The sequence below is a fragment of the Poecilia latipinna genome, unplaced genomic scaffold, assembly GCF_001443285.1.
Source record: "Poecilia latipinna isolate Pla-1442-1.1 unplaced genomic scaffold, P_latipinna-1.0 Scaffold1325, whole genome shotgun sequence".
NCBI classification, from domain to species: domain Eukaryota; kingdom Metazoa; phylum Chordata; class Actinopteri; order Cyprinodontiformes; family Poeciliidae; genus Poecilia; species Poecilia latipinna.
Window position 1 is genome coordinate 118,895 of NW_015113941.1, and position 16,520 is coordinate 135,414.

General features: G+C 39.2%; 1 protein-coding gene across 1 annotated transcript in view; it reads right to left on the reverse strand.

Annotated features, from left to right (window-relative positions):
* The window catches only part of LOC106961704 (glutamic acid-rich protein-like), a 44,482-nt gene extending 28,668 nt beyond the window's left edge, over nt 1-15,814 (reverse strand). The window contains exons 1-3 of the mRNA XM_015055602.1: nt 15,734-15,814; nt 6,631-6,669; nt 3,553-3,612 (exon numbers count right to left, since the gene is read on the reverse strand). Coding sequence (XP_014911088.1) covers nt 3,553-3,612; nt 6,631-6,669; nt 15,734-15,752 — 118 coding nt within the window. The 5' untranslated portion in view covers nt 15,753-15,814. The remainder of the gene's footprint in view (nt 1-3,552; nt 3,613-6,630; nt 6,670-15,733) is intronic.
* Between the last annotated feature and the right edge of the window lie 706 nt (nt 15,815-16,520).

Here is a 16,520-nt window from a genome sequence, read left to right on the forward strand (position 1 = left end):
ACGCATTATATTTTTTCAATCTTTTAACCCACTTCAAGCTGACAAAGAAGTTTCATTGAAGCGACTTTTAATTTTCGGTGGGTTTGCAGAGCTTTTTATTTATTTCAAATTACATTTTGTATTTACTCAGGGAAAAACATCTTTTGGAAATCTTTTATCCTACTTCACGTTGTTAAAACAGATACTTTTTTAGATTATTTTTTTTTTAAATCATAGGTGCAATTGCATTGCCTTTTCTAGCCTTGATAAATGCAATCATTTAAAAACTGCCTTTTTTCAATGTTTTTTTATTGTAATTTATTTATTATTTTTTGCATTTAGTGTGGACCAAAATATCTTTCGGCAATGATACCTGTCTATCAACATGAAGCAGATCAAAAGATCTTTTGGAAATCTTTCAGCCTGCTTCATGTAAGTTAGACAGGTACTATATTTGTTTTTTTTTTGTTTTTAATAGTTTTTTACTTAATAAAATTAATTATTAGAAAAATGCATTTATTTATCCTTATACAATATAAAAATATATTTTATAACCCGACAGAATAATAAAAAACTGTAAGTAGGCTAATACTTTCCCACAGCACTTTGCACATACTCATCAGATAGGCTCAGATAGGCCCACAGCCTTGTCTGTTGTTTCTTTGATTAAATCCACTGAAGCAAAAGACAAAAAGAAGAGAGACCTTAAAAAATTCATGAGACATGTAAAGTGGGGAAAAAAAGCTCAGGGATGACCCACAGCGATCATTCTGAGACCTTCAGCATGTGAAATCTGTGTGTGCAAGCAAAGTGCAAGTTCGTTTGTGAGCCACGTTTGACAGGCAGCCACAGCGTAAAAGATGGCATCCCATGGAGAGGCTGGCTGTCAGTCCACACAGTGTTATTAATCTACATATCTGTCCACACCCGCGCAGAGATGCGCCATCTTTCACCATCATCCCCCTCGCTCCCCCTCAGGTTATTCTCAGTATGCATCCAATGCCAGGCATTGATTTCTGGCTCAGTTTTCACATTTTACTGTGGCTTGCCCTGTGACATCAACTAATCTCACTAATTCCAACCTGATATCAGATAATAGACACTGTGAGGTGTTCTCAAAGAGCTTATATTTCACCTTAGACCTCTGTGCCAGCACTTGGATCAGCGGGTGGCCCACCCTTTCCTTCCCCCCACTTTTATTTATGTAACTTGCAGCGTGTGCATGCTGTGCTTCTGTTTCATGTGGATTATCACAGCACAGCTCGTCCCCACACACACTGTTGATCCGAGACACTATTTCTCAAATTCCTCTGATTGCTTGAGGTTTCATTTATTAGCTACTTACACTCATCAGCCACTCATTAACATAAACCTCATGATTTATGCCCTTAAAATGAATTAAACCGTTTCCTTAATATGTTGACATGATCGCGACCCGACCCCAGATCATCAGAAGATAATGGAAAGAAGGATAATATAATATAATATAATATAATATAATATAATATAATATAATATAACTCAGATTTAGATTTACATAGATTGTCGCCAAAAATGTTTACAAATATGAATCTGACATGTGGCTTGATTTTCTGTTACATTTATTTAATCTGATATCTCTAAATAAAATCCAATACAAATCCAGTAAAATCCTGGTTCAAAAAGTGGCAACAGAGTCTGTGTGGAATTAACACACAGTATAAAGTCAAAGTCCAAATTAATCCCACAGCAGATTTATATCTAAAGTCTTTTTTCCCGTTGAGTCACAGCTTTGCTTTCTGAAAGGAAATGAAGAATCTCTCAAAACAGTCTAAAATTTTGAAATTAGCCTACCTTTTGATAAAAAAAAAAAAAAAAGATTATGTTTCATAAAAAAAATATGTCATGTTAAATTGTTTTTATGCTCTTCTCAATAATAAATAGAACAATATTTTTTGGAGTTACAACAAATCAAACCATTCTTCAAATTGCTTTCCAGCTTTTTGCATGCGTCCACTTGTAATTTGGTGATTTATCTTTTGTGATGACCTCCAAGTCTTTTAGGTTGGAAGGCCTCATTGCCATCACCCTAATCTTCATCTCCCTCCACAGATGTTCTATCAGATTCAAGGGACTTTGACTGGACAGCTTTAGTTGAATTTCAGAATATGCTGGGTTTTCATTATTTCCATTTTCTTCCTTTAGCCCATAGGGGCCCAGAGGGCTTTTGCTTGTAAGGTGAAAAAGTAATTACTTGTATGTGTTGTGTATGAAACAGAGGGAGAAGGGAAGCCCTACAATAACCTGCAGTCCTCCAACAGTGAATTATTCTTAGAGGAGTAGTGAAGAACACCTCTGTACCTTAATGGGGGACCCAGTAAAACGTATGCATTTACCCCCTGAGGAGCATAATGGATGTGATGGATCCACTAACATCTACTGACAGGTACCAGTTTCGGTAAAATAAAAAAATAAAAAATAATAAAAACCCAAAATAAAATCCCCCCCAGATCGATGACACCTCATCAGAACCCCAGTACAGACAGGATACAGTGAAATACAGTTGTGTGTTTTCAAAGGAGGAAGCTCCTTCTCTATTGTTCTGAAGCATCTTAGGGTGCCCGTCTCACACAGCTGACAGTGTGCTTTTCCAGCTCACCGTTCCTCTGCTCTGTGGTATCTTGACATCTGAGCGTTTGCTATGATTAATCCCTCCTATGTGCTACATTGAACCACACCTAACCTTTACAGTGCAGGCAGAACAAAATCATTTCATTCCCTTCCTCTGAAAGAGGTTGTCTCAAGGACTGACTGTTCCCAAGCCGGGAAGCTGCGTCAAGGCCTTTTGTGAATGGATTAGTTACTATTAAGCTGCGGGGTCTGATAAATTAGGATTTCTAAAGATTATTACAAAATGCTTATGCCCTTCTAATGCTGGTGATTGAATTTTTAGAATCATCCTGAATTACGGTTGTGGATTAGAGAGGAGGTAACTTGCAGAGGAAGATGACTTGTTATGCTTTGTTTTACAGCGTAAATTGTATTGTCGCCCTTCAAGTGACTGCGATGTCCAGAGGATCGCGAGGAGCAGATTCTCCAAAGAAAACAAGCATGACTGTTATCTTCAAAACCTTCCTACAATCTTAAGGCTTCAAGACAAATGGATGGTGTACAATTTTAATTGCCTACCAACGCCCTCCAGTGTAAGAATCTCATTATCTTTGGTCCATCGTATTGTAGAAGCCTATAATTGTTTCAACATTACACATCCAAAGGGGCTGAAGCTGCAGAATAGCCAGATAATGGCTTCCTAAACAGGTTTGCCCGAAAGAAAACATTCTTTTAAAAAAGGACCAAGCTTCATCCTCTATTCATTTCCCCAAAGAGGAGAGCGAGGCATTAGAGAGCAAGAGATTACCCAGCAAAAACACATTCCATTAGTTTAGACATGCTGGAAAATTTTTCTGTAAACACATATCAGTGTAAGAGGCTCCCACTACCAGTAACGCTGCCTGGCATGCTCAACATTAAAAAGAATTGGAGTAGAAGACAAACAGACAACAGGCAGACATATAGATTTAGTAACACGCTCACCCTTTTCGCCATCCTCTGCCTCTTCCTTTGTTGTAGATTTTGTTGATGGAGGTGTGCTGTCTGTAAATAAACAATGAGAGTTGGTGCTTCACTCATGCGGTACTGATGCGTCTCTATCCACAAAAAGCAACAAGATGCAACTCTTTTGTCAGGTCTTGTCGATATAAATTGTCAGGTGGGTTGGCATGAGTAAATAAAACTTATCCTACAACCTCTATGTCTGAAATGCTAAAATAAACACATTTCTTAGCTCAACCCAAAGCATTTTACCATTTTGTTTTGTGTTCTCCGTAGACGCCGATATTCAAAATGTTATCTCCTTAAGCTGTTTAAGATGTATCTGCAAAGCTGGATAAAAGTATCAAAGGTAAAACTCGTCTTTGTTGTCGAGCTGGAAAAGTTGAGTATGGAAATCCTTAGAAGGTCGTCCAAAATCGATCCCGTTTTAATTTCTATGGGAATGTCAGAATAAATACACTGCAAAGGCAGTTTTGTTTGTAAGAAAACAAGCAAGTGCCTAGTTTTTAGTTTCAAGCTGGCAGAATGATGTAAAATAGACTTTTTTGAGTGTTATGTCATGTTACAATGTTATTCTCTCATCAAAAACATACCAGGAGTGTTGCTCTGATTTATTCATGATTTGGGGAAAATCCTTGAATCTCCAATATACTCAGAGCTCCTTCTAGGAAAAGGCTCCCCAGCCAAGACCGCACCCAACAGAGCAACGCAACCCAGCACTCTGCCCCACTCAGCTCCTCCAGACTAGCAGCAGCAATTAGCAAACATCTGGTGGAACTGCGCATCTGTGGAGTTTATCATGCAAGCCAATTCTCAGTGCAACGCTCCTAAGAATGATTGTTAACACCATAGTGATGGCGAGCATTATTGAGATGACATGCTAAAGGAGTGTCAGAAATAGCAGGAGCTTCTTAAAGAGACAGCGGCCCAATTTAAAAGTCACATTCTATTAAGTTCTGTTTGATATATAGAGTGTTTTCATAACAAGCGAAGGTAACATAGTTACTTGATTGGGCTATAAATCAAGTATTTTATTAGAAAATACATAATATTGTCCTTTTAACAAGTGAGACGACTATTTGAAGAATGGTTGTACATTTACTCAACCAGGTTATGAAATGTGAATAAAGTAAATATAAAATATAAAAAAGCTGCAACGTGGCAAATACTTCTTCACTGTATATTAAAGGGGGTATTTTATTACAACTGAAGGTAACATAGTTACTTGATTGTGCTATAAAATGGCACTAGGGGCCTGGCAAACACATAATACTGCCTATTTAATGACATGCAGTCTAATCAAAGTCCAAATGTAATATAATGCAATCTAATTCATCCTGTAATGCCAACTGACCAAGTTATATGCATAAGGAAGTGCAACCAACTGCACAATTGATTTTGGAGTAATCTCTCATAATGTGCAAGCATGTGAGGGTTTAATGCAAAGCCATTAATTTAATACATTATAGTTAAATGCATCAATCATTTACTATTTTGAATAATTTGTAAATCAATGCATGAGGGCTCAATTTAGATTTAAAAAAAAAAAAAAAAAAAAAAAAAAATGACATCCTAAAACAACACTCAGTCTTGGCTGCCTAAGTTCGGCATGCCTCTGAGGAGACCATACAACTCTCTTCTGTGGCTTTGTTACCTGCCTGAAAAAACAACAACATAAAAAGGAAATCTCCAGAGGGAGAGGAGGGAATAATGTGAGGCTTTGAGACCATCTCCAGACCACTGTGTGAGCCAAAAGCACCATTCCACGTTAGCATAAAAATCATTTGACGCTTTGAGTTGGTTCCAAAGCTGACTGATTCAAACTCTGGCTGATGGAGTGGAATAAAAGACCAGTTCTTGGCACCCACAAAGAGGGAAATCAAACAAGGCCAAACTGGACGAGGACAGGAATGGTATGATAAAACAAGAGAGCTAGGAATTATCAGGAATTGTTTCAGCTGGCGTTTTATGGTCTGATGGTATGTTATTATAGAGTCTGTAATGTAAAACAGCTAGTGAGGAGCTCTATAGAAATAGTGTAGGCTGTCTGGGCTAAAAATGCATTTGGTCTGAGCCAAATCTTTATGATGCAGCCATTACGTCCACACAGTTTCACTTTGAAATATCACATTTTACAGTGCACGTATAAAATAGCTCTTTTATGTTTGCCCCAAAATGGACTCCCTTTGAAAACACAGATGCGTGTAATTGGCAAATCATGGGAGTGACTTTGGGAGGAAAAACATTTTGATAGCACCCAGAGCTCTCCATTTACTCTAATGTGGCCACTTTCTCCAACAGACAGTAAAACTAATGGTGTTCTCTGCTTAGTTGGGTTCACGTGTGCTATGAGATTTTTTTTTTTTTTTTAAAAGCATCAGCAGCAGAAAAATTTGGATCTTCTCTTTTATAAGGGAAAACGTCATCAGGTGCAACGTTCCCTAGAGAGCAAACTGCTGCAGGCAGGAAAATGCTTTTCACAGAAATAAATCTCTTCAGCAGCGACAACAAAGCTAAACTATGCTGCATCTATTGTTTAACAACACACACAATCACAATTCCATGAGGTACTTTGTTTATGCCGCTGCTTATTCAGGACATCAGTGCATGGATGAATGTCAATAGTTTATCCCGATAAGCAACATCTGGGAGTTTTGGGCTGCGTGCCACATGATGTGGTGGAGATAAAAGCATCATGCGCCGACAGTCATGTTTGTGCTATCATCTGGCTTATGCTGTGGAGGAATGCCAATCTGTAGTCTCTTTGTCACCGCTCTAGGTGGTCTAAAGGCATTGTGGCCATAAGCCGGATGAACGGAATGTTGTCGGGGGAATTAGCTCTTGTAGTGTAACGCACCTGACATGAAGTATTTTTATACTAAGATGAGTTAGGCCAGGGATTCGGCTTGTCAGCAGATGCATAAACATTCAATTTCGTCTGCCGCATAAAACCCAGCAAATCACTGTCACAAGCCAGCGCTACGGCGCTCACTCACCCTCTGTCTGCTTTAATGGAGGTGTTAAGGTGAAAAGGCAACCATGAAATATTCTGTCACTCACCTCCCTTCAGCTGCTCCTCCGTAACCTCGATGTCATTGTCTGGAAGGAGGAGGGAAATGAGTGTGTTAAAGCAGGCAGCTTTATAAAGTACAATACAACCTGTCATCATAAACTGATTACACTTTTTAGAACACAGTATTTCAACACTGTGTGTCTATTTCACGTCTTCCAAACAATAAGGTTCTCTCCCCAGGCTCGGAGAGAATATGCAAACTCCTGTCTTGGAAAATAAAACTTTCGCTTATTTACTGGGAAGAATGAACTGATAATGAAGGTTTCTGAGCAGGTGTTATACTTATGGAACTGATAACTGAGGTTTCAGTGAAGATGTTTTTCTTCTCTTTCCAACCAAAACTCCTTTGAACCAGATTTGATTTAGGGACAGAGGTACCAATTAACCAGAGATGGGAGAAACTGAGAGAAACGCCCTACAGGAGAGAGACAGGTGGAAGGCACCGTGATATAAAACTGCTGATATAAAAGGAGAATTGTATGTGTTAAGTTTCACTTCTTGCTTTTCTTTTCTCAGATGCTGATATTTACTCTGATTTTCTAAATAAAATATCTAAAGACAAATGCGCATTTCTCTGATTGATTCAGTGTTTCTCTCTCTCCCAAAACGAAAAAGATTTTTCCTAAACACTCCATGCAGAAAGACCCCGATCCGGAAATCGAACCCAGAACCTTCTTGCTGCAAGGCAACAGTGCTACCAACTCTGCCACTGTGCAGCCTTAAGTTTAAGTTCAAGTATACTTTTCAAAACTGAACAGTTAGTATTAATGAATATTTAAATGTAACACATGAGATCATAGCCAGGTGGTTAATTTCCATAACTAGTCCAATTTGTGTGTTGATATTAAAGCACAATAATAAATGCATAAAACCACCTGAAAATCTATATATTTTTTGATAACACTCAATGTAGACATTGCTGGCTTTTGAAGAACCAGTCTTTAAGATGTTTTTTTAAATTAGACCCAGTAATAACCCATCTCCATTTCACATCAGTCTCTTATTATTATGACAAAGCTCTGAGTATGTGAGTATGCTGTTTAAGAATGTCATATTCTTCAGAGATTTGTTTTCAATTAATTAAGTTCATTCTGCAAGACTTGGCATGAGTGACATAAAACCTTATATGTCCTGAAATTACAAGAACTGCAGACCGGTCTTGACAATTGTACCTTTTCCCTTTGAGTCCCTCTATCCCTGCTGTGAGAGAGACTTTAAGGTGAGTTACAGGTGTCTCTGGATGGATAAGTTGAGTTGCACTGCATGAGATGAGAAACAGGCTTTGGGATCTGCTTCTGGAGGAACTGTTGAGTGAGAGTTTGAGCTCCTGGTTCTTTTCTCAAATGCATTCCTACACTCAGATCTTATGCAGCACAGCATGCTCAGGGTGTGTTGTGTCATGCCACAACAGTTGGCATGCTTGTTTTTTGTTTTTTGTTGTTTTTTTTCCGAAGTACAGTTCATATGAGTGAAGTATGCACATTTTGTGATTATATATGTATATACGGCTTGGTTTGACTCGGGGAAAATGATTGCATTGCGGTTTAACAAGCAAAAGAGTGTGTTCGCTTTGATGAAAGGCTGTTGTCATCTGTTCTGTAGAAGTGCAACCATCAGAGCTCCCTGCGGATCCTGCGACAGGCTTTTCTTTTGTATAACACTGAATAAAAGGGTACAGTGCATTAATCTAACCCTGCTCGGGGAAACAAAGAAAGGCCCACTGATACAGTAACAACAGTGCAAGAATGGAAACAGAAGCTGCTTCAACTACTGCCAAATATTATAGCGCGGTTTCACCAGCCAAGCACTCGTCCAGGCAGGAAATGTGCGCGCCGTGGTCATGAATAACTGTATGTGACGCATTTGCTTTTGTCCCCGTTTTCTTCCTGTTTCTCCATCAATCATTCCAGCAAAGTTACTTTTAGAGCCATGCACAAAGATGTCGAGACTGACAGGAACAAAACTGCGTCAGTGTTGGTAGATCTTTTTATGGTAAATTAAAGCTGAATATTAAAAATGTGATCATTTTCGAAGCGTTTTGATTGAGAAATCCATTGGAATGTTTCAATCTGCAAGTGGGTGAATTTTGTCTCCAGCAGAGCCTCAAGAGAAGAAAAATTACCCTACACAGTGCTTGAAACCATCCACAAATTTTGTTTAAACGCTTAGCTTAAATATTCTTTTGGTATCTCATCATAAAATACACACGAGTAAGTGACTGGGATTTGTATGCATGTTTAATTATTTGTCCTTTTCTAGTTTTGTTCTGGTTTTATTTGTCAAGGGTGCTTGTGATGTAATACTTTTCCACTAGTGGTGTCTTTACAGTCAACAACATTTTGCACAGATATGTGCCCATTTGCAGTGGGAGGTTTGGTAGCCCACTTTGACAAGAGATGGTTTAAAAGATTTTTCTATGTTCTACTGATAGGTACTTCTTTTATACAGCACCCAACAGCAGGAGGTCACCCAGGGTGATTATGCTTTGATTCAAGTGTCAAAATATGTCAAGGTTTATCAGAAGCGTACTCAACAGGAATAGTGTGGCATAAAGCTGTGAAATTTTTATCTTTCCTCTCACGACATGTATACAAGATGGATTTTTAAAAGTGAAATGGAAGTAGGGCCAGACAAAATGGCAATGTCTAGATACAAAGTGTGGGCATGAATTGATGGAAAGAACTGGCCAGTCCTTCATTGGTCAATGTTGTAGTTTCCCTGCATAATGCTGCCATTATGATTGCAGGGTTTGTACATTTTTCTCTTTCATTGAGATGCTTTATATTTTCAACTTAGCAGCAGAAGTCAATATAAAAGAAATCTGATCTCACACTGCAAGGCGACCAGAACTGCCAAATGTTTGCCAAAGCTGACGTGACAGGACACAAAAACAAGAATATTGTTGGAATAATGTGACCGAAAGTTGAAAAGTCAAAGGTTGTGAATGCTTTCGGAGGAGACTTAAATTGTTGATTTTTTCAAGGCAAAATTTAGCACAACTGCCGGCAAAGTTCATACCCGTCTATTTTAAGAGTTCCCCTTAAAATTTTCCATTTGAAAGGCTCTCCTCATTCACCCTTCCGCGGAAAGAAAAAAAAAAACACAAACACAGATTTAAAGCTTATTCTAAGATACTAGAAAGGCTTAATATTCTATCAGGATTTAAAACTTTAATGACATGGCAAAAATATATCATAGACTTACAAAGATTATCATATTATATACACACTTTTATATTAAACATCAAATAAATCTTGCCTAAAAAAGAATTCACTATAAAAGAAGATTTTCTTTGGTAATGTTTGAACTCAGATTGAACAGCCTTAAAAGCAGCAGTTCAAACTGTTTAATGTTAAAACTGGGACTGTACTAAAACCAGGCCTATTCAGTAAGTAACCATGTCAACACAACAGTGAAATGTTGATAAGCAAATATGCAGGGCTTGTTCACTACATGTCTGATTTATGCACAAACATGACCCTTTTTCACTGATAGCGAGCTGAAACTGAATCCTCGTGCTGCCAAAGCTGAGCCTGTGCTTTCTCACAATCACATCACTAATACACCATGGTTTCCTCATTTCCCAAACCTGAGGAACAGCTTTGTGGAACCGACACAGACTTCATTTTCACCCCTCACAGGGTTCCCTTAGCCTTTCATACCCTCCCTCAACAAATTACATGTGCGCGATAAAAGCGCGCGCATGCCACAGCGCTACTTCTTCCGAAGGAGTAGGAGAGCCATGGTATTTTTTTTTTTAGGTGAGTGTGTGTGTGTAGAAATGCTAAGGATATAGAGTGTATTAAGAACCATGTAAATAAATGTCAATTGGGAAGTCGGTGAAACAGTTGGAGAGAATGCAGCAGTCTCTGCAGATCTGTGGGTTGTGTTAATATTGTCAGCACCGTGGCTGATTGAGGAGAAGAGGAGATGGAACCCAGCTTGTGGGCAGCCACCCGGATCATATTAGGAGAGGAGTGTACCCAGAATCAATTTCTACATGCTTTTTACTCTCTACAACCACAGCTGCCTGGCTGCTTCCATTCTCGCAAATAACACGAGCCGAGACAAGCATGTGGTCAGACACGACAATCAGAATCAGAGTATAATCACATGATTAAATAAATTAACTGAAGTGTGTGTGTGTGTGTATGCGTATGCGTGTGTGTGTGTGTACAGCAAAGTCCAAGTGTCCACACACCTCTCAGGATTTTTTTTTTTTTTTGGTTTGCATTTTGTGAAATCACAACCAAAAACAAAAACAGTGATTTTATGTGACAGCAAAAGAAAAACAACGTAGTAAATATTACTGAAGTGTAACACAAACTGTATGCAGTGGATACAGTGGCAAACATGGAAGCTGAAATACCTTCTCAGTGCAGTCTGACTGAGCATTTTCCATTTTGTGTCGATGAACAAGCCGATTTTTAACATGAAAGACTGTGGAGACATATCTTAAAAGACAGTGGAAATTGCAGAGATGGATGGTTCTGCATGAGCAAGGAATTCAAGTCTACGTCACACTTTTCAAAGGTTTATTTGCCAAAAAAAAAAAAAGTAAAAAACTTTCAGAAGCATATCTCATTTTCCTTTGATGTCACAACGCTGCCGTTTTTATGTTCTCCAAATAAAATGCCAAGAAATTACAGTCAGGTATGATGACAAACTGGAGGATAATTTTCAAGACACAGTAAATCCAGTCAAGGTATTATTTTCTTTGTTTAAAAAACACAAACGCAGCAACTGTTGTGGTTCTGATTACATTTCTTCAAGCAGGACAAACACTGGTGGTTCTTTTAACAAGGCAAGAATAGGTGGCGTAATTATCAGATCCTTATATCAATGCGTACAAACCCTGATACTGAGCTATGTAATGGATAATGATTGGTCCAATGCAGGTAAAAGATAGCGGTGGTGTGCACAAGCCTTTTTGTCTATTTGCATATATCAGTCTTTGTGTGCTTCAGAGGTTCCACGACTCTGAATGCATGAAGTGCTCCTTGAGCTGGTGATACATAAAAGACCTTTGTCTGCTTGTATCAGTACTCATTAAATGAGCCTGCTTGAACACAAATAACATACCAGTGCAAAGCAGAATGTGCAGTCATTCGTAAGCATGTCAAAAGTGGGAAATTCAATACTCTACATGGTTTAACTACCTGTTTCCAGTGTGCGCCATGGCTGGTATGCACGATTATTATTGTCAGCAGAGGCTATTTTTCAGTTTCCTCCTTCTGCAGACAAGTAACCATATTTTGGCTCCCTCTCACTGACAGCTTGTGGAGATTCACATTGTAATAAAGCAATTTCCTGTATGCAAATGTCCTGTTTACACATTCTTGCTCCAGTCATTGTCACTTGACAGATTGCTTGAATACGAGGAGAGCGGCTATACAATGAAAAACGGGAGTAGCGAGACTTCAAAATAAAAATCTATTCTGTCTGCCCTTAGCTCAAGCATTCCTGAAACCGATGAGACGGGGGAAGATCTGGACTTCTAACATGACCCCCCACCCTCCCTTACACACATATACAAATACTAAAAAGAGCACAAAGCAGTACCAATCACCGCAGCTCTGCAGCAGCTTGCTGATAGAAGAGGCAATGGAGAAGCCCCTCCTTAATGCAATAGGAAGGAATGATAGAAAGTAGGAGAATAAGGTAATGGGCAAGTGAACGAGGAGAGGCGTAAGTGAGAGCAAGTAAGGAGAGGAAGAGGAAAAAAAACCGGCTGGTCGATATAACGGAGGGTTATTGAAAGCGAGCGTGCTGCAGGAGACAGAATGATCTTAAGCCTCAGTGTGTGGCATCGGTGTGGATCCACACCACTGTCTTCCCCTGGCAGTGAGGATGATGAGATGTTCTGAAAGTGTTCGAGCACACCTGCAGAGCTAATTCGCAGCGTCTGATTCACTACCACCATTCTGCACAGGCTAAATGCAAGTCTTTTCACACTACGGGGTTATGCATTAGTGACATGTCGCAATCATACCAATCAGCATTTCTTTCTTTACAGCAAACCTTTCCACGACCTCCGAAATACATTTTGCTGGATCAGCCATATGAATCCACTCCCCCTTCCATCAGGATGTAGTCGACATTCAGGGGATTCTTAATTTCACGTCTCTGTTCTTCCTGACTGAACGTGTTGAAAGAGCTTCATTTTTCACTGAGGATGTGGTAAATGCTTTGATCTTTGATCATGAGCTGAAAGATTAGAACAGGTGTAGGTGAGAGTGGAGTAAAAATGTCTGGCTCACCGCTGACATTGATCCAGAGTGGAAAAGTCACACTCACTTATTCTCTCCTGCCCACACATGTTAGCAGAGCAGACATGAGCGCGGCCCTGAACCTCAGGGGTCAAAGAGCAGATGACGGGTGAGGAATGTCATGGTATCTGCTGCAGATATTAATTAAATTTCTGACTCCTGCTTTCAAAATTTACAAGCTATACAAAAGTTTTCATAGTTTTTAAACCTTTTCACATTTTGCCATACTAAAGCCTCAATCTTCATTGTTTTCCTGTAATCTGACACCCCAAAATAAAACCCAGTGCAACCAGTTCCCCGCAGCAGTCAATTCTACTTACAAATTAGATATCGTCTGAAAGCACTTGATTGTAATTGACTGTACCACTGACAGTCTAGTACGGCTCCATTGGAAACCCAAATTGAAACATTTGTTACCTCTTCAGCTGGTGCAGTTCGCTTTTACACAACAAAAAAAAGCCTTTGCAAAATCTGCTCCCCCCACCTCGCCTGTGGCGGCACTGCATCAAGAACCACTGAATGAAGTTACACAAAAACCTCTGAAGAAGGTTCTTTACGAGTTGTATACAAAATGGAACGGCAACAAATTTTAGAAATGATAACATTTCTTTTTGGACTTAGCTAAAAGACCACAATCCATTTCTTTACGCTAGCCTAGACTCTCACATTTGCATTGGATATATTTTCCCAGAATGCCCTATAATACCGTTCGCTTATTGCTTTCGGGGCGGTTTTTGGCCCTCTTTGCAACCACGTATGCATTCAAACAGCACCGGAGTTCACTTCAAACAAACCCAAATTACGCATTAGCACCTCCACAAACAAAACTGACTTTCTAGAAAATTAACCAGAGTTTGATTTAGGGGGACTAAACAGGGCTGGTGTGAATGCAGCCTTAGGGTATCGAATTTAAGGCAGATGAAAACAACCGCCCTGTGAGGAGAACAAACAGCATTATTAAGACTAAGGAACACCCCAGACAGCTCAGAGCCAGATTTACAGAATAGCTACAAAGCCACCAAGACCTGAACATCAACATAAATAGAGATTTCAATCAAGAAAAACTAGTGTACTGACTCTGGAGGAGCTACAGAGATCCTCAGTTCAGAATCTGTAAACTATTTAAGTATTAGCTGTGCACGCCATGAATCTGGCCATTAGTGTGGCAAAAAGAACAACATTGCTAAAATATAGCTCTAAGAATATATCATGAAGGCAAAACATAAGAAATATTGAAAAATCCAATGTGACTAAAATAACTTTTTAGCCTAACGGCAAAACATCAGAGCATAAATATGTGTCAGCATGGCCAAGTGAAAGTCCAGATCTAATTCTAGTCAAGAATCAGCGGAAAAACTCGATCCATTCTGACTGACCTTAAGCTATTTTGCAAAGAACAAGTAAAAATTGTATATTCTAGAAAGAGCTTGCACTGAAAGCTGGCCTCACAAAGTTGTGGCACAGGGGGCTTAAACAGAAAATCATCCCAATTATTCTTTACTCAAGAAAGAAAAAAAAAGTTTGAAAACCATTTAGGTCTTTACTTTGCCTTCATAGTTATGCACTGGATCCCAAAATACAATGACATTTTAGGTTGTAAGGTGACAAAGTGCCAGAAAGTTTAAGCAGCATGAATACTTTCCACAGGGCATGGTAATTGCTCGCTTCGATGGCTTTACCAGACTATAAGTAAATATCTTTGGATTGCTCTTTGTGCCACACACACTTGGCGGCTGTCATTTTATTTTAGCCCTGCTCCCTGTTTCAGAGAGATGTGGAGCATTTATCCCCTGACTACACTTTTAAATGGCGAGAGAGATAACTGGAGAACAACAGCTCCAGATTCTCATCTCAAAACACTAATATGATGAGACGGGTGCTGGGTGCAGGAGGGCAGGCAGGCATAATTAAGGTCTCTCCTCAGAATGTAATCTTTCAGGCAAGAGCCTGGGCGGAGGGGCGGGGGAGATGACGGGAGAGCAGGGAGAACAAAACACTCTCCATCTGGGAACAGCCAGATGAAGGCCTGAGAGCTGGTATTCCGCTGGGGAGGTGAAGAGGGAAAAGTGAGGTAAATGGGAGGTAATGCTAGGCTGGTGAAGCCAGCCAGCCTCTTTCAGCTCCCCGGCTATTCAGCTCAGTCCTCTGTGGAGCCCCCATCAGAGCTGGTGACTGCTCCCTGTCCCCGTAAAAAGATGATGGCATGAAAAGGGGCGAGTGAATCGAGAGAGGGGCAGAAAAGAGAGTGGGAGTAGGAGATAATGGATGTTTGTTTATTCCACACGTAGAGCTGTGGAGCAGTAACCAGGGATGATATGTTGCTATGCATACGCACCCCTGAATGTTTTCAGCTCTTGCAGGAGAAATCCAAGTCATTATTACACTGAAATGAATCTGCCATTTACATCCCACTAAGATATTTAAAACTGTAGAACAGATCAGTCTGCAGATAAACTGAAAAAGACGTCAACTATTCTAATCGCATTAAAGCAACGCGTGGCGAACTTGGCATTTGATTTGACAACTTTCCGCACTGATTTTCTCGGCATTTCATGCTTTCACGTTTAAAGATGTCACTCAAGTCTGACAGGTCTTTAAACCATTTTCTCCAGGGAATAAACAACATAGATCGCAAATTCTCTTTATCGCTATAGTGACTAACAGCGAGAGATATCCCATACTTTCTAAATAGTATGCTGCCATGGTAACAAGTAATCATTTCCTTAATTTGTTTTGCTCAAAGACAAACCCCCCCACCAAAAAACAGGTAAAATTAGCAAAACAATGCAAAATGCTGTCCTTGGGAAGTAAACATCCTTACCTTGAAAGATGATGGCCATTTTCTTCTTGTAAATGGCAAAATCAGTCTCGAGGAAGACACAAAAAATGACTCGTGTGATCTGCAAAGAATAAGAACAGGAAGACGAATGTGTGATTACTGAAAACAGACTAAAACATATTTTTCTTGTTAATTATACAGCAGAAGACTGTATAAACCCAGACAAGATAAAAGCATGTAGTCTTTAAGAGCATAATAAAAACATCTCTCATAAGACACCAAAACAGTTCACTAACAAGTAATGAATCTGAATTGGAGTCTTAAATTAATAACGATTATAAAGCCATAATTTAAATGTTGAAAATTGAATTAGATTTAACAGACTATTTTTCATCATTCTATTTTTTTTTCTTTTATTAAAAATGGCTTAGGAAAGCTGTGTAAATTGAAGATTGAAATTTATCAAAGCAGTAGGGACTTTGAACAAAGCTAAATAACAATACTGCAACTTTTATAAAATGACCAGGCTTTCAAGTATAGTCTGCAAATTTCTTATCTGGGTCTGGGCTTTTAGAAGGTACTGTAAGAAGCTTCAAGTTACTGTTTTATCCATTTCCAAGCCAGTTTTGAAGTGCTTTTGGGATCAAAACACTTAAATGCCTCTGAGTTTTAGCCATTTAGATGTTGACTTAAATACAATGTTTTTTTATTTCTTCACTTTGTGCAGTGCACCAGAAAAACTAACCTTCCCAGTATGATGACAGCACCACCATGCTTGAAACTTAGTACAGCATTCTTACCTTACCTACAAACACTTGTCTCCTCACTG